Source organism: Stegodyphus dumicola, chromosome 10, assembly GCF_044657685.1.
Source record: "Stegodyphus dumicola isolate Sdum_Otavi_A_Nest chromosome 10, ASM4465768v1".
NCBI lineage: Eukaryota > Metazoa > Arthropoda > Arachnida > Araneae > Eresidae > Stegodyphus > Stegodyphus dumicola.
The window spans coordinates 84,378,705-84,405,054 of record NC_140777.1 but is presented as its reverse complement, the minus strand read 5'-3'; the positions used below and the strand labels follow the sequence as shown (position 1 = coordinate 84,405,054).

At 30.6% G+C, this 26,350-nt stretch overlaps 1 protein-coding gene across 10 annotated transcripts in view; it reads right to left on the bottom strand.

Moving 5' to 3' along the window:
• Window positions 1-26,350, bottom strand: part of polybromo (protein) — a 174,135-nt gene that overhangs the window by 56,875 nt on the left and 90,910 nt on the right. For all 10 annotated transcript variants that reach the window (XM_085825181.1, XM_085825188.1, XM_085825183.1 and 7 more), the window contains 6 exons: window positions 18,152-18,289; window positions 14,092-14,165; window positions 12,850-12,892; window positions 12,449-12,730; window positions 7,810-7,904; window positions 3,858-3,996 (listed from right to left, as the gene is read on the bottom strand). In XM_085825181.1, the coding sequence (XP_085681307.1) occupies window positions 3,858-3,996; window positions 7,810-7,904; window positions 12,449-12,730; window positions 12,850-12,892; window positions 14,092-14,165; window positions 18,152-18,289 (771 nt within the window). The remainder of the gene's footprint in view (window positions 1-3,857; window positions 3,997-7,809; window positions 7,905-12,448; window positions 12,731-12,849; window positions 12,893-14,091; window positions 14,166-18,151; window positions 18,290-26,350) is intronic.

The following is a 26,350-nucleotide window of genomic DNA, read 5'->3' as shown; positions in this document are numbered from 1 at the left end:
CTAGTGATTTAAATTTTAATGCAGCATGTAATGGAAAAGACCTAGAAAGTAGTATCACTTCCTACAAAAACCATTTCTGTACTCGAATCATTTGGCAAACACCGTAATTGCTCTGTGAATGCAGTTATATCTTGGAGTTGCCCTGCGAAGAACTAATGCTCAATTTCCTGTTAGGAGTTTAGCATCCAAAAATGCTAGCACTACTAAAGGCATGGTGTTCAAATTGTCCATGATTCCAAAATTTAATTCTAAGAAGGAAGTTGTAATTAAGACTTACGTCTTACACAAGTTCATCTTCTCCCTTCTATCAACTGAACACACAATGCTGTGCCATTCATAGATTCTATTATGAAAGCTGATCCAGAGGAAACAAATTGACATTGTTAATTGGTGGTGATTATTTCATTTCACTTTTGCTGCCAGGCATAATTAAAAATTCAGTAGCAACTCAAAATATGTACTTCGGCTGGATTCTTTCAGAAAGTATTGAAAATTCAGTAATCAAGCGGCAGTTACATTACATAGATATCATGTTGACTGATGAAACCCTGAAGAATTACTTCGAAAGGTCGTTAGGGTAAACACATGAAGAGGAATATTGTGAAAGGCATCTTTTCAAGATAATTTCAGAAGGTAGATTTGTCTTCAGGCTTCCATTTTGAAATTCCACTGTAAAATTAGGAAATGCAAGAAAAGCAGCAGTTCATATTTATTTCGCATGGAAAGCAAATTTAAGCAAAATCCTACCTTGAAAAAAGGTTATACGGAATTTATGGCAGAATATGAAGAGATAGGTCATATACGAATATAGTTAAATCAAAAATCAGTTTCTAAAAATAAGTTACCTTCCACACCATTCAGAACTTACATTGGATAGCATTATGACAAAATTGTGTGTAGTGTTTGATGCTTTATGTAAGTCTACTAGCAGAAAGTCTCTGAATTCTATATTATGTAGTGTCGTGAATTAACTATTTACCGTGATGTAGTGTCGGTGCTTAAAAGTTTCAGAACACATGCTGTAGCTTGATGTCACCAAATTGTACTTGCAGATTCTTATATCAGAAGAAGACAGAAACTCCAAAATAATTATCTGGCGAAACAGCTAGGAAGACGAAATACCAGAATATCGATTAAATATGGTAACTTACATTACAATATAACACCTTATTTTTTTGCAACAAGATGTCTGAGAAAAATTACCATGGATTATAAAATACCTTGCCATGTATCTCCAAGATAATGAGAAATGACTTCTATATGGATGAACTTTTATCTAGTTGAAAATGTATTGAAGAAGCTTTTGACATTTGTGGACAGTTATTTGACACATTAAAAACTAGAGGTTTTAAATTAAGAAAGTGGTGAATCAATTCCCTTTCTTTAAGCCTATATCTGTTGAACAACGGAATTGGTTCACTGACCTAGAACTTATGAATGTTCTAAGGACTTAAGTTTACACACGGATTCAGTGTCAGATTCTTTTAATTAGCTGTTGAAGAAAACCTTACAAAGTGAGGGGGGGTAGTTGCAGTCAACCAAGATCATTAGCCGTTGGCTTGGATCATTGGCTTGGTTTGCTATCACTAGCTACAATAATGGTGAAGATCACATTTCAACAACTTTGAATTTCTAATAATGACTAGGATGATCCAACTCCTTATGATTTTGTAATGGATTCAGTTTGAATGATTTGTCAAGAAAATGAACTTGGTTTCAAGAGAAATTTCCAGCTACTGAGTCTATTAAAATTCCTAGATATATTTATACAGAGAAAATGCAATTACACTTATTTTGTGATGCTTCAGAACTTGTATATGCAGTAGTGATATAGCCCAGCAAGAACTTGAAGGGAAAAGTAAATATTGAAGGGTAAAGTAAATATTCTAGCCACAAAGAAAGGTTGTTCCTATTAAGCCCTTATCTGTTCCTTTATTGAAACTGAGTACAGTTCATTTACTATCGAAGCTTGTTAGTTCTGTGAGGAATATACTGAATAACTGCAAATTTGAAATCTTTGCATGGACTGATTCTATGGTTGTACTAGCATGGTTATGATCACCTTCTCATAGATGGAAAATTCATTGCTAACCAAACATCAGAAATTGCTGATCAAATTTTGCTGATATTTCATTCGATTATGTTCCATTGAAATTCTGGAAGATCTTGCTTTTATATCAATTTTCCCAAAACAGTTTGTAATAAATTGACTGTGGTGGCAAGGTCCTAGCTGGATGAAAGAAACCCTTTGGCTTGGTCATATTATGAACCGAACATTATGGATGATCAGGGTATGTTAAGTGAAGAAAAGATTAATACTGTATTTTCATTTAAAACTGATTTAGAAAATGAAACTTTGGGTATTTTTTTAAATGACTTATCTTCTCTATCAAAAAAATTATGCAAAAGATTTGTTTAAAATTTCAAGGTGCAAAACCATTTGTCAAATTGTAAGCCTTTGAATGAAATCTTACCTATAACTGCTTTAGAATACAAAGAAGCATTAAAGTATTTAACATCACAGGTATAACAAGTGTATTTTAAAGATGACACACATTTATTAAATTTTAAGAAGCCTTTGAAAAATGGTGCATTATCAGCAATGAGGCCTTTCTTTGAAGATGATCTCTTACAGGAGGGAGGTTACATTCATCATTCTATGTTAAATTATAATACTAAGCATCCATTGATTATTCCATCATCTAGTAGACCAAGTGAACTATCGATTAAGGAATATCATATTACAGAGTTAGCCAAACTTCATGTCAGTAGGAGCCGCACGTTTGAATTAAGAAATGTTCGAGAGGCGTATCTAGATTTTCTGAAAGCCACAAGTTCATATTTACATCATTATAGAAGTAGTGGAGGAGGTTTTAAATAGAAAGAAATCCCTGATAACTTTATAAAATGAGTCTAAACTAATTAATTACTTCCTTTTGGACACTGAATAGTTTTAGTTTACCATATTTCATATATATGTAATTTATATGCATGAGCCGCACAAATTGCCTGTGAGAGCCGTATCAGGCTTGCAAGCTGCACTTTGGCCACCCCTGTCATATTACTTACTTACATGAAGGATCTACAGTGTTAGATTACATTTTAAAACAAAATTATTAGCTCAATGGAGCAAAGAAGCTCATTAAAAGTAATACCAGCACTAGAATTTTCTTTTGAAAAATATCACTAAACCTTGGTGCCTAAAAGCATGCTTTATCCTTTAAATAATAACTTCATATTGGATCAAGTGCTTTTGCAAACTATTTGGTAACAAATTTTTTTTGAAAGTTTTATAAATTTTATTTAAATTCTATTGAATAATAATCTAGAAAGTAATAAAAAATTAAACTGAAAAATATTCTATCTTAATTTGAAAGAACTTATATTTCTAATCATGGGTGGAACGAATTCTGTATTTTATGAATACTGTCTTTACTTATAGTTATTTAGCTATTAAGCTAATTTGTATAAACTTTGTAATCAGCAATATAAGTATTTATATTGCTGATTTGAATAAATTGGTAATATGTATTTTATAGAACTATTCAATTATTAAACTGTTCAGCAAAACACTTTATATTTAATACATAATCAATTACACAGTATTATATTTATGCATTTTAAAAACTGTAGATCATATAAAATGCATAATAAAGCACAATTTTAAACAAATCATGGTAGGTAAGCACAATTGTTTTGATACTTACTCAGGGAAGATATTACAATAGACTTTCTTTAATTTAAATATCAGAAAAACAAAAGTAAAAAAGTAAAGCTAAGCAAAACACAAATGCTGCATGAAAAACTACTTTTTAAAAGTAGTTTAAAAAAAACTTTAAAAAAAAGGAAATGTTTACTTTTTCCAGGAACTTTCTAGTAGCTAAATGAAATGTCTCATTAGGACGGTAAAACCAACATCCATATAACCACTGTTCTCCTTGGTTATCACGCCATAACTTTTCCACATGCATTATATGAGGTTCCATACCTTTTTCTCTGAAAAACAAAGTATCATAAGTATTCAGACAAGCAGTTAATATAAAATTTTAACTTTTTTATTAACCATATATGGTGGAAATTGTTGATATGAATTCAAACAATTTAAATAACACAAAATAATAATAAATAACTTAATAAATATATATAACCTCAATGATCACACAGTTCAATGAATTAAAATCAAACTTGAAACAAAGGGATTGCAAGATGCACTCTCAAACTCTCATGAATAATAGTTACAGCACAAAATCATAAATGATGCTGGAATGAGCAGCTAAGGCAACGGGAAAGCAAAACTTTTGTCTGAATTACAAATACCTTAAAATACTGCCTCCACAGGCTAATATGCGAGAAAAAGTGGGCATCGTTGATACATGCAATATTAGACAAGGAACCTCAGAATAATGCATTTTCTTTAATTTAAATACAGTTCTTGAATCAGTATTTCTCAATTCATACTGTGTGCCTCTGTGGTGTAATTAGAAGCATGTCCTACTTTCTGTCAGCAGAAATGGAGTCTAAATCTTAGTGATCTTAAAACTGCTGAATTTTCACATTTCCTACTCTGAAATAAACGTAACGACTTTACAAAGAAGTACCATATCATGAGGATGTTCACCTCACTAAACAATTTCACTATTAACAGTTCACTGGTAATGAGTGCTATAAATCATGTGCTTTTCCTAGTTGAACACTGTCTTTCTTTTTTTTTTTTTTTTAAATCTACCTGTAGTTATTCTAATGCCATTTATAGTTTCTTTTTTTTCTTGTATCCATCACAGAGCAATGAAGAAAAGTGAATGCTTCTATTCATAGCAAGCAATCTAAGGATAAATGGGAAAAAATTCTACAATTTTTCTGACCTGCTGAAAAATAGCTATAGTACGAACAATTACAATGATCGCAATAATAGGCGACTTGTGACCAACGGCATTACTCCAAATTGCCTTTCCACTATGAAAAGTGTTATTGCACACACAGCAGTCTAGTGTGGGGTGATACATCAAGTCTTTCTCCATCATAGTGATACTGTCAAGGCAGATCATTATGATATAGCTGAACCTTGGCAATCATTAAATCAGCAGTTCTCCACCTATTTTGTCCCAGGCATTCCTTATACCATTGCTAGAAGATCATTTTAATCCTCCTTTCCAAAACGGGGAGGATATATATTCCACATTTCCTGCTTTCTTTCCTACATTTTTCACATTTCCTACTCCGAAATAAACGTAACGACTTTACAAAGAAGTACCATATCATGAGGATGTTCACCTCACTAAACAATTTCACTATTAACAGTTCACTGGTAATGAGTGCTATAAATCATGTGATTTTCCTAGTTGAACACTGTCTTTCTTTTTTATCTCTTTTTTTTTTTTTTTTTAATCTACCTGTAGTTATTCTAATGCCATTTATAGTTTCTTTTTTTTCTTGTATCCATCACAGAGCAATGAAGAAAAGTGAATGCTTCTATTCATAGCAAGCAATCTAAGGATAAATGGGAAAAAATTCTACAATTTTTCTGACCTGCTGAAAAATAGCTATAGTACGAACAATTACAATGATCGCAATAATAGGCGACTTGTGACCAACGGCATTACTCCAAATTGCCTTTCCACTATGAAAAGTGTTATTGCACACACAGCAGTCTAGTGTGGGGTGATACATCAAGTCTTTCTCCATCATAGTGATACTGTCAAGGCAGATCATTATGATATAGCTGAACCTTGGCAATCATTAAATCAGCAGTTCTCCACCTATTTTGTCCCAGGCATTCCTTATACCATTGCTAGAAGATCATTTTAATCCTCCTTTCCAAAACGGGGAGGATATATATTCCACATTTCCTGCTTTCTTTCCTACATTTTTCACATTTCCTACTCCGAAATAAACGTAACGACTTTACAAAGAAGTACCATATCATGAGGATGTTCACCTCACTAAACAATTTCACTATTAACAGTTCACTGGTAATGAGTGCTATAAATCATGTGATTTTCCTAGTTGAACACTGTCTTTCTTTTTTATCTCTTTTTTTTTTTTTTTTAATCTACCTGTAGTTATTCTAATGCCATTTATAGTTTCTTTTTCCTTTTGTATCCATCACAGAGCAATGAAGAAAAGTGAATGCTTCTATTCATAGCAAGCAATCTAAGGATAAATGGGAAAAAATTCTACAATTTTTCTGACCTGCTGAAAAATAGCTATAGTACGAACAATTACAATGATCGCAATAATAGGCGACTTGTGACCAACGGCATTACTCCAAATTGCCTTTCCACTATGAAAAGTGTTATTGCACACACAGCAGTCTAGTGTGGGGTGATACATCAAGTCTTTCTCCATCATAGTGATACTGTCAAGGCAGATCATTATGATATAGCTGAACCTTGGCAATCATTAAATCAGCAGTTCTCCACCTATTTTGTCCCAGGCATTCCTTATACCATTGCTAGAAGATCATTTTAATCCTCCTTTCCAAAACGGGGAGGATATATATTCCACAGCGAGCAACTTGAAATCTTAATAACCAGAAGATTTCTGAGAGAAATTCTACAGAAACTGGTAGGTTGGGACTGCAAAAGCATTTTTGAAGGAGCTCCAAACTGATTTTAATTCACTTTATAATAGATGGTTCAGGTTACTGAACTATTTGTAATTCAATTCTGATGTATAAGACATTAGCATTTAATTGGATATTCTAAATTTTATGTCCTATGGCAAATTTCATTTTTTAAATTTTCTTTGACTTTTAAAGCGAAAAAATTTTAAAAAGTGGAGGAGAGTTTTATTTATCAAAGAACTTTTAAATATGACGGAAATAAAATGAATGATTAACATACATAGTATTTGTGTGAATAAACATAGTAATGTACCATATATTGAAGTAAACAAAATTAAATGCAAATATTAACTGATTAAATATTGCTTAAATCTTCATATAAAAATCTAGAAATGTCTACAGTAAATTAAGAGAACCCAGATAAAATGAAACTTAAAATGAAAAATTTGATAAAATCAATAAAATTTAATACGAAAAAAATCAGTTCAGCTGAAATAAAAATTCATAAGAAAATTATTCTGAAAATCATTGCAAGTGGAGAAGGATGGAATTTGCCTTATTTAAGTTTCATTAATTCAATAAACTTCATTTATTGCTGGGAAATATTTTTCTTAGAAAAGGCTAAAAATTTAAAAAACAGGAGATTCGGAGATCTACTCGGAGACCAAGGAGCCTCCAAGTAAAACCAGGAGAGCTCGTAACTATGATCAACATTTATTTAGATTTATATTATTTTCAACCGCACAGCAGGAAGTATGTAGAGTCAGGCTGACTGCATCTACCCCATGAAATTCCCTCTGGTTGAGAACACCTCGTATTAAATGCTGAACCTATCAGCTTATTCTTGGCCGTCCAGCAATAATCAACAGTGTCACGATGATTTCAGAAAAAAGGAAGTATAAATTCTGAGTGAATTAGTATGAAACCCTTCCTCACCGACTATATTTCCCACAGATTATGAAGTCTGAAATAAAATTTAACAAAGATGATAAAAATATTTATGCCTCCATGATGCAGCTTGTTTAAAACAAAATAAAAGCATAGTGAAATGTTTTTATTGCCTATTTTGTAAGCATCTTTACTCCATTCTCTAAGTTATAACATTCTGAATTCTAAATATTAAAATCCCATGCTTTTTTTAAAAAACTAGAATTTTACCATGAAAAAAAGACATTTCAATCAATAGAAGTTTTTAAAAAAAATGTTGGCAGGATGTGATAATTGCAAATAAAACTAAAATAAATTACCTGGGTTCAATGTATACAAAATCACCAACATAGTAAGTTTCAGTTTGAAATGTTGCGCTATCAGAACTTGATATTTCATTTGTTCTGGATTCATCCTGAAATAAAAAATTAATCTTGAAAGGATTTGGTACTGCTCATGATCAACAAGTTTAAAGACTAGAAAACTGTACATACTCTGTATTTTTGTAAATATACTCAGGTAAGATAATCTGGATTTTTGAATTTGTACATAAAATTCTAGTTTTAACTTAACTTTTTACACTAAATCCAAATGATCAGCAAGAATGGACCATTCAACTTGGTTTGGTTTGGCTTATTTAATTATGAAAAAGTACTTTAGGACTATCTGTCTATGGGAAGGATAACTTCATGGAGGATTTTCAAAAGGAAACTAGCTTGCATACATGTTACACATGTAGAAAACCACAAAAATATCGATGTAGCCACCGCATTTACTTGGAATTCAAACTTACAGTATTTAGTGGACTTTACTGCTCGGTCGCATACGAGCCTCAACCACTCGGATTTCAACTAACAAAGTGAACAGTTTGTCCATTTGAACTCATACAATAAAATGAATGAATTTTATATATACTGAAAACGGCCATCAAGAATATGCCGGGCTACAGTTTTAAAATTAGGACGAGAGATTCATAAGATTCTCAGAAAGAAATGATTTTGGAGTAAAAAAGATAGGACCACTTTTATTTAATATACATTGAATCACCCAAAAAAGCTTGTATAGGCATACGTAAACAAATAACAGAGGTATAGAACCAATCACAATAAGGTGCGGTAGTCAGCAGCACCAGTATAAAACAACAACTGTCTGGCAAAGTTGTGAAATTGGTTACGGCTGTTACAATGGCAGGTTATCAAGATTTTAAAGTGAGTTTGAACATGATGTTATAGTCGGAGCATGAGAAGTGGGTCATAGCATCTCCAAGGTAGCAATAAATTCTAATTTTAGCATACGACCATTTCACAAGCATACCATATCAGGAATCTGGCAAAATATCAAATCTCTGACACTGCTGTGGCTGGAAAAAACTCGCAAAAGAAGGGACCAATGATGACTGATGAGAATCATTAAGTGGGACAGATGTGCAACCCTTCCTCAAACTACTGTAAATTTCAATGCTGGGCACTAACAAGTGCCAGCGTGCAAACTAATCAATGGACCATCATTAATATGGGCTTTCGGAGCCAAAGGAACAGGAACATTTCTGAGCATATCTGGGATGCCTTGCAATATGCTGTTCAGAAGAAATCTCCACCATCTTGCACTCCTATGGATTTGTGAACTGCCCTGCACGATTCATGATGTGAATTACATCTAGCACACCTTCAGACATTAGTCAAGTCCATGGCATGTCGTGTTGTGGCATTCTGCATGCTTCTGGGGGCCCTACACGATACCATTTTTTTGGATCTTCAGTGTACATGGGATAATGCATTACATTAGGCAAACTGGCATTACATATAACAGCTACAATCATCTTGAAATGCAACAGAGCCTCCTCTTCTACTGAAATTATCCTATACTATCACAATATATTTTCTTGAAAATTATCACTCCATGCTCTCTAAACTTAAAGATGCAATTCAGCAGTAGTGTATACGGGTATAGTTAGAAGCATGCGGAACAGCAAAAATTCAGGATTGGCAATGCAGGTGTATACAGGGTAGGTCCTGTCAGACAAATAGTGTAGTTCCAGACCAATTTTGAGGAACAACAAAGGAAGTCCTTCCACTCTTTTCCAATGCCACCAATGTACTGTGAGGACCTTTCAGCTCGCCCTGTGTTTAGGGTGCCCCCTTGCTGCACAGATACTATATGCTTACAAACATTCATACCTTCTCAGGAATTCAAAATCAGGTCTATGGGTATGGCAGTTAATACCACATTATACTGGCTGGGGGAGGGGCACTAAAGTGACTTTTTCAATCCATTCTTTCACATACTGAAATTCCCAGTAAACATGCATTATCCCAAGGAACTTCCAGGTCACAGCAACAGATAAATTATTTGTAGAATACCAATTATATGTAGGATTGCATTATCTTGATGAAAGAATGTATTTCTTGATGCAGAAAGGGAATAATGTAAACTGAATGACGGTACTAATGTTCGCCTTCAAGGTATAATTAGGAATAAGGTATCTCCATCATCCGCTGAAAATACCAGATTGTCAAAAAAAAAAAAAAAAAAAGGGCTATAGGAGAGATGAGATGTGGGTGATATACACTTTTTTTGTGATGCCAGATGTAGGACCTTAGCTATTGGTTGAGAGTAGGGAGTTAGAATACAAAATACACTGGATCAGCGAATAAGTTCAGAGGAAGGGGGATTCATTTCAGAGCCATGTAATTTCAGGAGGGGGAATAAAGATAACCAAAATAAATATAAACTGATGCAAAGAAATAACAAGGAGCAACTGGGAAAATAAATAATTAATGCAACAACCGAGAATATTTTTTTTAATTAAGCGAAAAATTAACACTATTTGAAAGCTGGATTCGAACTGCAGACCGTTTGATTCATAGTCTTATGTTTAACAATTAAAGCTAGTATCGTGTTCAAAGTTGAAGAAGAAAATAATGTTAGTCTAAATGTATGAGCACCACTCCAACTCTTTTTCTTTTAGTATTTTCATCATAATCAAGTTTAGGAAATGACTCATTAAGTTTTCCAATATTAATGAAAAACTTTCATGTGGTTTTAGCCGAAAAGTTTGCTTTTTTTGATATCATAAACATCATGAATGGCACCATTCCTAATGAATCACCTATTGTCACATTGTCTATGTGTGGTATTTTGGAGTATCTGAAAGTTTATGAATATTTGTTTCACTTGCATAATCCCAAACAGGACAGGTAGGACACTTTGTTCCATTAAAAACTAGTCAGAAAAAACCCCAAAATTATAATGGCGGTATTCTTGTTTGGGCAGGAATGCCATATAATAGAAATACACTAGTGCATATGCTTACAAGATATGTTGCAGCTAAGATGTATGATAATTTCTTACTGGATAAAGCCTTGCCTTCGATGAGGAATTATTCAGAGATGGATTAGTCAGTTCTTCAACAATATAAGTTCACAGCGCCAATTGCATTAAGACCATGTTTGAGAATAGGCTTGCAGACATTTTACCTTGGCCATCTCATAGCTCTAAGCTGACAGGACAGTATTGAAAATTTATGAAAGATATTACTGGTCATCATTTATGAAAATGGATCATTTGGCCATGATGAACAACTGTGGCAAAAGATGCGATGAACTTTAAAATAAAGCTAATGACAAGGATAAAATTCAAACTTTATTTAACAGTATGAACTCAAGCTTTTTGCAAGTGATAGAAAGTAAAGGGGGAAAATTAAAATATTGAATGCAATTGAAAATTTTCATTATGTAATTTTATATATTAAAACTTACTGTATATGAAAAGATTTTACATTTTCCTTTTAATGATGAATTTCAAAATCCTGTAATGTACTTATTATTTAAAAGACTTTCTACATTTGGTCTAATATTGCTGAATAATAATAAAAAAAATACTACACTGTTGACTCATGAGTAATGTATTTTAGAACTGACACTTCAAAGAAATATACCCGTTTTGTGGTTTGTCTCGTAAACATGTTAAGTACTGCTACTAAAGAGTCCCCTAAGTTAGTCGAGTCCTAAGCTGTTTTCCAATTCATTTCTATTTAATGTGTTTCAATTCTGTGCTAAACCAAAATTACTCAGAAGGAAGGTTTCGGTTTTAAAAACTGCATCATTTATTTCATCCCTTTTATGCATAATTTGGTATAAACTGCAAAATACCAAAATATTACAATAGCATATTACTTTTTGAATGAAACTATATTTGAAATAACTTGGATAATGTAAATGTGCAAAGAAGTATTTGCAGTCATTGCTGGATGAACATAAAAACTGTTAAGGAAGTATTTTACAGTTTTGATATGTTGTCATAAGAACTGCCTAAGATGGCAATACTGAGTTGATATTGTAGAAACTGTATTTGAACCAGATGCCACTGTGCGTGCCTGAATTCCTTTGAGTATTTCTTACTTTGAGTCGTTCAATACATTGTTGATTGTGAAAGATGTAACACAAACGCGAAATACTAACTAAATAAAACAACGCGAAATACTAACGCGTTAAATATAAATAATAAATAAACGCATAACACAAACGCGAAATACTAACTAAATAATAAAGAAACACATATAACTAAAGTTATATGTGTTTCTTTATTGTAAATGTATTTAATTGTGTCATCATTAAAATTGGATAAAATGACAAAAAGAGAGGATCAATGCTGCATCTGAGAGGTAAACGAAATTTCTTTATTACTTGATTTGAATATTGAGTTTTAGAATAAGGCAAACGTGATATTAGATGTATATGCGTATTTACAGATGCTATTATTTGATTTGAATATTGAGTTTTAGAATAAGGCGAAAGTGATATTAGATGCATATGCGTATTTACAGATGCTACTGGAGATTACTTTAATTGAACAGGTATTCTTATTTTCTTATTTTTTAACTGTCCTTAAAAACAGCTATTTCATTTGCAATAACTCATGGAATAAAACTTTGCAGGATACTATAGAAAATATCCTTACCTTCTCTTGCTTGGGTTCCAACTCAGCTTCCTGTTGTTCTCTGGGCAATTTTTGAGCTCTAAGAGTTTCTACACTAGCTTGCAGATCAGCTTCTGTGTACTGAAGAGCAGGTGACAGCAAAACTTCACCATTTTTACAAAGTACATCACGTCTTTTAATGAAAAATGATTGAAGCTCAACAGAATCTTCAAAAACTTGAGAATCTGTTCTGCTCAGATGTCGAACATGTTCAAATACTTCAAACATATCTTCTTGGAAGCGATCAAGACGTTTATATTTTCCCTAAGAATACATTCGCATTCACATATAACAGATTAAATTAAAGTAAAAAGTATTTTTCCTTTTCATTTAAAAATATTTTAACAACACAAAACATATTCTTTTTCAATATTTAACATTACCTTGTCTAAATTTCGTTTTATCATATCTAAATTGAGAACTTTCCTGAAAAGTGAAAAATAAAATTTTGGATTAATTTTACATGGATTAATTTTACAACAACAATAATAATACAGTACAAAATGAAGGAAATGTAAAATAAAATTCATTAATTAAATAGCTGATAGTAATTTCAAAAACAGGTCTTAATAAAAAATAGAATCATAAATACAGTGCTACACACAAGAAACAATAATATCAAATTTGCATTACCAGCAAATCACATATTTTGAAGCTTAAAAGAGTAAACTATCTGAAAATGTATGAGAAATTAAAGATAATAAAACAAAATAAATTATGATGAAAAAGATCTTTTATTTTTAGATGAGTCCTCTCAATAATTGAAGTTTCTTTAAATGAAATTTTGACTGCCTTTTAAATCAGCCAACTTTAGGCAACAGGGGAAAAAAAAAAGGGGGGGACCCCCCCCCCCAAGGTTCCATTTTGTACTCCCCCCTCCAAAAAAAGAGATTTTTAAGAGCATTAACAAATTTAAGGTTTAAAATATTATATATATATTTATGAAAAATTTAAGTATGACCATTAGACAATTCTCTAGGATCAAGAATTGGACTAAATTCAATGTTTCATTTTCATTTCCCAAAAAATAATATAGATGATTACCACTACTTTGTTCCAAGAGGTGGAATTTATAAAGATAAAAATATGTTGCATTGATTCAATTAAATTAATTTTCTTTCAACTTAAGGTTGAATACTTATTCATTTTTTAAATAAATCTGAAAAATTTCAAGAAATAGTATATATTTATTTTATTTCATGATAAGAGTTTTTATTATAATACAAATAACTATTTAAAAACAATTAAAATCATTAATCAAGAACCCAAATAACAGAAATATATAATGAACCTGAATCTTATATTTTACATAAATTTGGTTTTTATAAATATACATCAAACTTAATAAAAATAAAATAACTAATAACTGATTTAACAAATGAATATCGCAAGTTCAAAATTTCTGAAGTTTAACAGAAAACTTAATTAAGTTTTAAAGAAATTTCATATTCTGAAAATTAATTTCAAATTATATTCTTCATTTGCTGAAAACGATGTAATATATCATATTTCCATACTTATCCCTGTAACTGCTGTCTTGAAAAATAAATAAATAAATAAAATACATTTTGAAAGATAACTTAATAATTCTTAGTTCCTTTGCTAATAAATAAAATATCACTTACTTGGTAGGATCACTGGATGAATCCGTTTCAGAAAATTCAACTAAAGAATCACTAAAGCAACGTCCTTCTTCATCCTATTTCATGAATTCAAAGCATGAAAAACAAAGTTTTACGCCATTTAAATATTTGCACAAGCTTAAAGCATTACATGAAAGTACAGAACCAGTTTAAAATAACTAATTTTATCATACCAAACATAGACAAAATTTTTCAAGAGAACTTGTCATACTAGCATAATTTTGGCTCACTTAGAAAAAGCATTAAATAAATCAAAAAATGGTAAAAATTTTAATATTAAAAATTACTTATTTGTTGAATGTTGTCAAATATTAAACTTTCTTTAAAGTAAGACTTCTAAACTTCATTACCAACAGCAAAATAGTTTTTTGTTATTTAATCAATATTTATTTCAGCTATGTCACTGATAATTGGTAACATAAGCTATTTTTGATTGTAAATGAAATTCACCAATAGCACAGCACAGAATTTTCAATGTTTAAGAAAAATTTAAACAATAAATTCTTTAAAAATAAAATTTTAAAAAAATCCACTAAATTTTTCTTAAGTGTAACATTTTATCATATTTCTATAAAAAGAAACATAAAAAATAAGGAATTTTGCATATAACAGGGTTAAAATTATTAAGTAATCAAATTATATACCTACTATATTTTATGATAATATAACCAACAAATAAAAATTATCAAAAACCTCAGTCTAATGACCTGGCCAATTTAACCTGCCATAAGAAAATCCCAGTCAATTGCTGTTGGATTAACGAATTTCTCTCAATATAGCAACCCACTAATCAGTTAAAATCATATTATAACAACTTTCTTGAACAGGTTGATAATGTAAAAGAGCTCTTTCAGAAACACAAATAATTCATTGTGATAATAACTTAAAAAAAATGGTTTTCTATTTAAATAATAAAATTAAGCTACTGAAGGGCAATAAATTGCCTAAATAAATACCACACTACAATTTTAACATGTTCAGCAAACTAAAAATATTTTAACCCTTTGATGTGCGCGATATTATTTTTATAATTTTTTTTAACTAAAAACTCTAGAAATTGAATATTATGATCATACAGACAAATAATATATGAATAAAAAAAATCTACTCTTGCACATTGTTCTGTGGGTGGTCGTTGCACTGTGAAACCATCGCACGTCTAGGACATTAAAACTTACTGAGGTAGTAAGGGGAAAAACTTACTTTTTTTGGTGTGTGTTTCCAATAAACGACAAAATTTACGAATTTTAAAAAAGTGTATGTAAGAATTGCATTATATATAATTTTTTTACATTATTTTACAAATCATCAGAAAAAATTTAAAAATAAACATTTATATAATTTTTCTACAGCCGTGAAAATATAAGTACCTACATAATATGGACGTTCGGATAAATGGGGGGAAAACTTAGTAAAATAAGGATAAAAAAACTTAGTGTTTTTATTTTATTTTATTTTTTTTTTATTTCAAAGAACAAATTATTTTTGTGACAAAAGCATGTTTTGTCTTTTTGGTAAATGCATAGACCCATATTGCACGTTTCTTACGTTCTTTGAGGTTTCTTCCTTGTGCTACAAAATGTACACTGCCTGGATCTAAATTTCACTGGTATATGTCCAACGTTATTTAGTTTCTTTTCATCTGGCACATGAAATTTGTGGGGGGTTTTTATGTTAATGGGGGGGGGTCGGCCTTTTTGGCTTTGGTACGGATCGTTCGTTTCCCATTCATACTTATTTTATTCATATTTTGTCCAAAAATATTCAGAAAATATTTTTAATTTGTATAAAACTTTCCGCAATTTCTATTTTTAATTACAGCAAAGCATAGTAACATTAAATTTAAACCACACAAAATAATTTATAAAATCACAATGCTAGCTTGGGGAGCAAGTGTGTTGAGGTCAGAGAAAAGTCTCTGGAAAAAAAGGGCCTATTTACTGGGCAGGTGCATGTATTGTTTAGTAATAAAATAACTCTGTGGTTTCAAAGCCTCTTATCTATATCTGGGCAAAAATAAACATTCCTATTTGAAAAGCAAGCAAATGCCATTGTGAAGAGCAGTGGTTTCAAGGCAAGATCACCGAACCTCTAGAGGATTGTGATCATTGTGACAGAATGCTCTATCAGCTCAGTGGTCGCACCCTGAAACCACAAAGCAAATATATAGAGGGTTTTTTTATATATGCAGTTTAATTATTGAAAATGTTTATTGTTTATGATAGAAATCCTGATGTACGATGAATAACTTTTGAAATTTAAAGTTGTTTATATTAACGAAAGGAGGTTATTTTGTCTCATTGAAAACAAATTTTAAAAGGCATCTGATTTGAATTATTAAACATGTATGATTCTGCAGTCATATATGTTTAATACTTCAAATCAGAGCTATTTTGAGTTAAGATCAGTTATTTAGAGGTGTTTGCGTTATTTAGAGGTGTTTGTGTTATTTAGAGGTAAAAGATCAGCAATCAATTGATTTTCACTCAAAAATTTTGGAAAATTCGAAAATTGGTGGTTTCAGGGGGCAACCACCGCACATTCTACTTAACCAGCATGTACAAGCTCAATCCCATCAATGAATTCACTCTTTTTCTCCTGAAAAACCATGAGCAATTAAATTCAAATACAGAAAGAACGTGATGGTCATTATTTCTAGTTTGGAAGGAGAGGAATAGTCCCCACAATGATCATGTCTTTTTCCATCTTTCACATAGCTCAATTGCTATAGTGAAACGTCAAATTTGATGTCCTCACACACTTAAATACCTTATTGTATGAAAGATTCAGTTTTGCCTTACTTTCTCCCACTAAATGCTTGTCAATTCAAAGCTCAAGACAACTTTAATTGTATACTGAAAACAAAATTTTGCATTGAACTTAAATATTCTGAATTTTTTCAAGAGCTTTTGGAGATTCATTTGATTTGTTTCATAAAACTGCAAAAATCTTGAAAATATCTAAAATGTCACAAATAAAATTTCTGTAATTTCTTTCTCTTTTGCTTCTATCATTTATTTACTTTGAAATTAAATTTTAAAAAGTTATAAATCCTCCTCTTTAAGAAAATTAATTTATTCATTTTACTCAAATTGATTCCTAGACATACAAATATTTTCACTGCCCCATTTTTTAACTTTACACAAAGCATTAATTGAAGTAAGGTTTCAATTATGCCTTATCATCAGATTCAATGTCATACAAATATCTAAGAATAATTGATATTTTGTCAAATAATGCCCATAGTTTGGGCCGAAAATAATTTTAGATACACCAATAAATAATATATATATATATATATATAAAAAAACTTGAAAGTGAATAATGTTTTTAGGTAAGAATATGATGAATTTGTTTACCCTAATAATTTAAAACCTAATCTGTGATAGCAAATTGCATAAAAGAAAGGTACAATGATACATTCAGTCCATAAGCAACTTATGGTACATTCACATTTCTTTGGCACATCATCAGACTACATAGAACAAATAAATACTTAGAGAAAACAATAAATTCGAAAATAATAAACACCTTTGAAGCATTTAAACAAATGTAAAACAGAATTTATGAAATTAAAGTTAAAACGTATATTTATTGCAGCTGAAATATTATCTTTTCATATAGCTTAATGCTAATACTATTTAACTAATTTAAGAAAGAAATACTTTTTAAGTATCTAAGCACAAAATAAAATGTTCAATATCTGAAATAAGCCAGATTCCAAAATTTTGAAAATATGCAATAAGGGTATTCAATTAGTGTATTCAATGGATTATTAACCCTCTGAGCGGCCCGGGCTTCTTTTGGATCTGTCATAAAAACCTGTACTTAATAAGCCTTTATTAGCTAAATATATGTATATTTACCTTTTTTAGTCTCCATTTTCATAAACTTATATTCATCAATATGGCATTTATATTATTAATGAAAGAAAGCAAAATATCTTAAATTATAAGCTAATATATAACAAGTGACAAAAAATCTCATAATTGGATAAAGCCAGTCATGGCACTCAGAGGGTTAAATAGCCATTTTAATATACCTGATGATTATAAGTTGAAATAAAAAGGTCAGTCAGAAGTTCTTGAACTAAAGCTCTAACATCAGGTACACCATTATTACAATCTTCGCTTAGTTCCAGTTTCGTCTGCAAGGTCATCCGTTGCATAGTCAGTGCATCCTAAATTATATTTTAAGACGGGAAGGAATTTGAGATCATTATCTAGTAATAAACTGAATTATTCAATGTAAAAACATGATGATAATAAAAAAATTAATATTCCAATATATATCTTCTTAAGTATTACTGTTATACTGAAAAGAACAGGCTAATAAGATTTTTCATTTATATAAACTATTTTACTTAGCACTTTAAAAAAAAAAAGAGCATGTCAACAAGACACATTTAAACTGCATGTTATTTTCATTTCTATTGGTTTTGGAAAATTGCAACTTTTGTCTTTGGCAATTTGTCAAATGTAAACATTATGATTAACTCTTATGGAACATAACATAAAGCAACACTACATTATTATTGTTAAAAAAAATTCAGCAGAAACACTCTGTGAACCTTTACACTTTCAGTTAAGAATTATGGACCAAATCTGTTACACTAGTTAAGAAATTAACAGCACTGTATTCAATTACAAACATCAAAAGTTTCATAATAATCAGACCAGCCAGTCTATAAACATTGTTACACTCATGAAAAAGATTCTAAGTCCAGCAATCACAATTTGGCATTGCTCACAGCAATTAGCTAGTCATGAAAGCATCACACAGCAACTGTCATAGCAGATCTGCATCCATACAAGATTCATATCATGCAATACTCCAGCTGAAAGACCAATTACAACATCAAGATTTTGTCAAATGAGTGTTAGATAACTAATCAATAATCACCAATTTTCTTAGGAAAATCATCCATCAGTGATAAGGTATACTTTCAACTGAAAGCATACATAAACAACAAAACTGTTGGACTTAAAACAAATAAACCACAGATAATTTATAATAATAATTTATAATAAGGTATACTTTCAACTGAAAGCATACATAAACAACAAAACTGTTGGACTTAAAACAAATAAACCACAGATAATTTATTAAAAGCAACAGTCACAATGTTACTGTCTAGTTTGGATTTTAGGCTTGAAGAGTGGCTATTGCATTGAGGAAGGCTGCCAGAGTTAAGGGGGCATATATGCAGATATTGTGTTCCACATTTAATTGCTGTGTTCTTTGGACTAAAGTAAAAATATCAGCAATTTTTCACAAATTGTTTTTTTTTAACTAAATTGAATCTTGCATTCTTTTGGAGCACCTTTTATTATTAAAAATTTTTTTAATGCTACAGTACTTAATCAACAGCACCATTAATTACATCCCTTCATGAAGTGTATTGCATTTACGGCATTCGTTAAATTTTTAATGCACAGTTCAGCTTTCTCATTTATTTTTAAAAACTGCAGATTATAAATGCAATTTCTATACTAAAAACATTGTTAAAGAGATTTTTGTTTTAATTAAAAGCAAATTTATCATCACTTAATTTACTGTGTGAGGAATATCTTCGCCTAGGCGAAGATATTCCTCACACAGTAAATTCAAAATTGGTCATGCAATGAACAAAAGTGTAGCACAAATCACTTTTATAACAATCCATACACTAAAAGCAGCATTGCTTTTTTACTTTTAAATATTGCAATAAAGCTTTATTGACTAACCTAGCAATAGTCAAATGTCATCAAGGAAAAAGATAATGATTAAATTAATGTGGCAACTCAAATCATTACAACAAACCACTTCCCAACATAATTAATAAACTGTTACATGTGATATTCAATATCCTGGCTAATGCATACTCTAGTAGTAGACTATTTGTTGTTTAAGTTTAATATCATACTTGTATAGTAATTGCACAGATACATTACTATATTTACAGTGGTGGCCAAAATTGTGGACACTTTTGGAAATTTTTATGTTTTTGAACTTTGTATGCACTGAATTCAATACAAAACACAAAATTCAATTATTTGCAATACAAAAAAAGTTAAACGATAATAGTTATCGATATACATTAGATAGCGATGATTGCAGTGAGTTATCAGTACTTAGGGTACCCTTTATTTTTGATTACAGCTTCACATCGACGTTTCATTGGGCTGACAAGAGTTTTAAGCTCATCTTTCGTTATTAAATGATGCCAGGAAACAATTATAGCCTTAATTAGTTCCCTTTTATTTGATAGGCTCCTCATTAGGACAAGAGTTTTCAAACGGTGCCACAAATTTTCGATAGGATTGATGTCAGGACTGTTTCCTGGCCATGACAACAATTTAATGCTCTTTGTACGAAACCACTCTTTCGATATTTTGGCCGTGTGGCAAGGAGCAGAATCTTGCTGAAAAATAAACAAAGCATTGTTGGGAAAGAGATCTCTGATGGAAGGTAGAAGTTTTGGTTCTAGAATAGTGTCAATGTATTTTCTGGCATTCAGTGTCCCATCGATGACATGAAGGCGACCAATACCATCTGCTGACATGCATGACCAAACCATAACACTAACTGGGTTCTTCACAGTTGCTTGAATGCAGTCAGGATGTAGCTCTTCTCCTATTCTACGTCTTACATATTTTCGCCCATCACTACCGAATAATGATATCTTAGTTTCATCACTCCATATAACTTGTGACCACTGATTATCTGTCCAATTAATGTGTTCCTTTGCCCACTGTAGTCTTTTTTTTCGTTGCTGAAAATTAAGATAAGGCTTTTTTCGTGGAATTCTACCTCTCAGTCCAACATCTGTTAATCTTCTCCCGATTGTTCTTGAACTGACAGAAACACCAGCATCATTCAGATCATTTCTGATGGCCGCTGATGACATTTTTCTATCTTGGAGGCATAGTCTTTTTATTCTTCTGTCATCAGTAGATGTGGTGCACCTTTTTCGGCCTTTTCCTTCTTTGTTTTTTATTGAATTTGTCTTCTGATATCGTAAACAAAACTTTCGGAATCCAGATATAGTCACTGAACCTCCCACCTGTCTTGCAATTTCAGCATAGGAAAGACCACTTTCTCGTAACACAATAATATTACATCTCTTTCTAGGTGTCTAATCTACTCTTTTATTTGATGTCATTGCTTCTTGACTAAATATTAAAATTTTTTACAAAAATTCCTACTTTTAATTGCAGTGTATAAGAAACAGGTCCTCCTTCTACAGAGCAAAGCAAAATAATGAATTGTTTCAAGTGTAAACATGATGTCAGCTTCTACTGGCAGTTACTAACATTTGATTGGTTCTCAGAACAAGAACAGTGATTGGCCAGGAAAGCTAGACATTACAAACCACTTCAAAACTATGTTTTTTATTTATATTAAAGTACATATAACGTTTTTTGTATTGCAAATAATTGAATTTTGTGTTTTGTAATGAATTCAGTAATAAATTCTCTTTAAAATGATATATACAAGTTTGCATTTTGCAAAACATAACATTTTCTATAAGCATACAAAGTTCAAAAACATAAAAATTTCCAAAAGTGTCCATAATTTTGGCCACCACTGTATGTTCATATCTCTAACTTGCAAGTTGTTCATACATGTAAAATGCTTGTAAATGAAATTTAAAGAAATGCATTATTATTATATTATGGCATGAGTTGATTAAAGATTTTCTGTTCTGAGATGCTTATATTTTTTGAAGCATAGAAGAGGAATCAGCTTTTCAATGAAGATAACAAAAAAAAAAAAAAAAAAAAAAAACTTGAAGAATTTCTAGTCTTTATTTTCAAGCATTTAAAATATCTGTAAATATTTATAAATTAAAATGAAATCTGCTGCATTTCTATGATTCATTCATAATGAAATATAAATTGTTATGTACATTGGTTTCTTAAAATTAAGACATGGGCATTTTAGAAAAGCGAAGCGGGAAGATACTAGCAATGTAGAGCTAGACAGAAGAATGGCATAATTATTGCACCAAGAGTATTTATACCAAGTCTTGGGTATAAGTAAAGCTAGTCTGTGATTAGTTAATTTGATGTTGTTACATAACATAGAAAATTCTCAAATTTGGGAGAACAGATGAATTTAGAAGGATATCATCAAATCAAGAATGTTAATTTTGAGGTCGGCAATTCTTTCTTTTAAAGTAGCTATAGTATTTGGTGTCCGCCGATAACATCGTGACCGAAAACATCACAGAGAAAACAAGGCAAGGCGAAAACGTCATGTTACAAAACATCGCAGTTCTAAAACATTGTGGTACAAAATATCGTCGTCGAAAATAAAGCGGTTCAAAAACATCGTCGTTGAAAATATCGGGGTAAAAATAAAGTACCTACAAATCATCGCATGACGATAACATTGCAGACATGCTTTTTTTCAAGCTTTAATAATTGTAAATGGATATATTCCTATAATGATTTGTGAGCACAAGATGGAAAGGAGGATAATTTTTACTTTCATATTTTTTTATTAACTAATACATTTTTGCTGATAAAGTAAGAAGGAAACTTAAGCATAGAAAATTAATGCAACTTATAGCACTTAACAGAATTTTAAACCGACATAGTTAACTAACAAAAGGCATTAATAAATTATTTTTTTAAAGTTATTACTGGTAATTTTTCATGAAAAGTATAATCTAAAAAAATGCATGTCTGCGATGTTATCGTCATGCTGTGATTTGTAGATACTTTATTTTTTACCACGATATTTTCAATGACGATGTTTTTAAACTTTTGAACCGTTTTATTTTCGACGATGATATTTTGTACCTTGATGTTTTAGACCTGCGATGCTTTCTCTTTGCGATGTTTCCTCCCACGATGTTTTGTAGCACGACGTTTTCGTCTTGCGTTGTTTTCGTTCACTATGTTTTTGGCTGTAACCATCGTATTTTGTTATATCATACATATAAATATATGCGTGTAAGACAAAAAAATACGAAAGCAAACTTCTATTTTTAATTGGCTATAACCTCTTTTATTTTTTATTTAATTTGGAGACTTCCTCTCTCTATCTTAAAATAGCGCTATAAGTCTAAACTGCGTCTTTCAAATTAATCATGCGATCCTATGTAACACTTAATGCAGATACCTCTTGCCCGATCACTAGATAATTGTAAACCATACTTCTTTTGACTCCCTCCCTTTTTCCTCTGAATTGCTGCGACACTTTCGCTTACGCTTCCCTCCTGGCCAGTTGCTTTGCGGCTACCTTCTTTGTTCACTGAATATGTGTGCTAAGCTAACAAAATTGTAGGATGCATAAGATGCCTGTCTGTATGTGAAGCAAATATTGCAAATCCCTAATTGCTTTCAATAATAAAATTATCTTAATTATTAACCATGTCTGTCTTGCCAAGTTTCTTCGCTAGGCATCTATTACGACGTCACCAAAGTTCCAAATCATTCATATCATGTCATATATATATATATTTTTTAAGGTTAGGTTATTTGAATAGCACACAGGAACTATCTGTCTAAGGGGTTGGAGGACTTTCTGAGGGAAACTGGCTCATTTACATGTTACATATGGAGAAGACCATGAAAACTACCATGAAGGCAGACCGTTCACCTGGGTCGAACCACCAGTACACAGCGGCCCCATAATTGCTATATTGGGCATTACCCACTTGGCAATAATGAAGCCTTCTTTCTTCAAAAATCTAGTGATTCTGTGAGGGAGAAAACAGTCTAAAAGCATCTGATGTCTAATTAGTAGCCAAAGGAATAATTAGAATTTTTAAGGGACGTTTCAAAATTCATATTCTTAGTAGACCAACAGATATTCAGCTATACAGTGATTGTGGATTGTTTGTCATTTCACTCATTATGAGATATCTGGAATGTTGAAACATATTCAAGCAATTTTTCTCTCTTCTCTCATATCCAGAATCACAAAAAAAAAAAAAAAAAAAAAAAAAAAAAAAAAAAATGCTGCACCTTAATAACATTCTCTTCGACAGATAATAAACTTTGATGAACTGGACTGGATTATTTTATTACACTAAAGCATAATAGGATTATTAGCCTTTCGAAAGGACTTTCTGAGAGAAAATTACCCTTATTTTACACATGGGTGAAAACATAAATACCTTATGCAGCTAGCCCGTTTAACCGACAGGAATAAAATCCAGAATAAACTATTAGTGCTTTGTGGCTTTTATCATTAAGCCACTGGTGGGCTTATATCAGCCTTCATTTGTAAACACTATCACTTCAATACTACTAGAAAAAAATATTTTTCTATTCTTTTAACAATTAGCTAACTTTAAGAATATATTAATCAATGGGATAAATATAAACAAATAAATTGTAAAATTAATAACAAATTAAAATAAACAGTTACACATGAAAAAAAATTAATGAGTTGGCATGACATGCAATTGTAGAAGCACCAAGACTAAATTATTTTGCCCAGAGACAAATACAATGAACAAGATCATTTAGTTACTTGAACAGTTGTTATGCTATATATAAACTACATTTCCACTACTACATCAATTTAATAAAACAGTATACATGCTGTACTAAATAAAATTTGCTAGGCATAAATGTGTGATTTAATGGTGTGTTAAGATATATGACATACATACACAAATCAGTAGTTCACAACTTTTTGCAATCAAGGGATACAGACAGAGTAATCGGACTTTCTATATTTAAAATCAGCATTTTTATTACTATTATTTCTTATATCTACATGGAGGGCTAAAATTCCAATAAATTATTTTTAAAATTGAAAATCTTATGTATATATGTTAGTATAAGATCATTATTTGGAAAATTAATATTCAATATCTCTCCCCCCAAAAGAACAATTTTTAGGATTTTTCTTAATAAATTAGAAAAAAAGAATAATTTTTAGGATTTTTCTTAATAAATAAATGAACATTGGTAAAATTTTACTATCTATTTATTATTTTTTAAAATTTTATTTTCGATACTTTTCGATTAAAAAAATACAAAAATTTAGTATACCTAATCTTCAATAAAGACAGGAATAGTTTTAATGGCAGAACCTATATAAAGCTTACATTAAAAAGCAAAGTATTTTCATGATTAGCAAATTCATCATGATCATCCAGACTAGAATATCAAAGAAAGCTTCGTAATAAATAATGGCATAAAACACACAAAAGTTAGGATTTTAAACAATTTTTTTAAGTAAAATAAAACTGCGTAACCAGTAACCAAAAAAGGGGATTAGCCAATTTGAATTGCTACAGTAAAAAATAAATGGGTCTGTGTTCTAGTTTAGTATGGGCTTCAATTAAGGTTTAGTTAAAAAAACGATGGCTAAAAATTGAGCTTAATGATATGTTACCAAGCAACATTAAAATATGCTATTCACATCACTTACATATCATAACTAATATTGTGTAGCTGACGTTATTTGGTTATTTGTCTTATCATTTGACTATAGGCTGGTATTTTGGAATACAGACTTATTAGATTTATTATTAGCAGTTGTATAGAAAGAAAAGATGAGCTTAAAGAAAATACTGCAAAACTGCCCAATTTCACATATGTGAAAAACATATAATGTTTGCTCCAGTTACTTATTCATCACTTCATTTTATTAAAATCAAGTCAACTTTAAAATTCAAAATATACTTGAATTTAGAATGCAGTCTTTAAAATAAATACTGAGCTATTATATTAATACACATTGTCGCTTTAAATATAATGCAACTTAAACAATACATCTTTTGCCTAAAAATAAAATAAAGCAAAAAAAAAAAAAAAAAAAAAAAAAATAAATAAAAAACTTTTTAACAATAACTGGAATCTGTATGTTGATGCTTTTAACGATATCACTTAAAAGGATGCAGACAGAATTTTCTTAATAACTTTTTCAGTGCAGCACATAATTTTTTATGCAACATGTATATGCATTTAAAACATTTTAAAACAAAAACTAAAGAATTATTACATTTAAGAAATTTCAAAAAATTTTTAAAAGTTCTTTTGCTAGACAGTTAATTTAAGAAAAAACTTAGGTGTTTCAGTTTCCTCTTTCAAATTAAATTTAGTTAACTGCTTTTAATCAGAGACTTTTTAAAAAAAAATTCATAAAATTTGACTTAGGATAAAAAATTAAAAGAATACACTAATTCTACAGTAATGATTTAAATGTAATTGAACACAGTCTATCAAAACATTGCACCCATAAAAGAAAAGCTCAGTATTTGCTTGAATTCCAGTCATATGCTTTAAAAAAT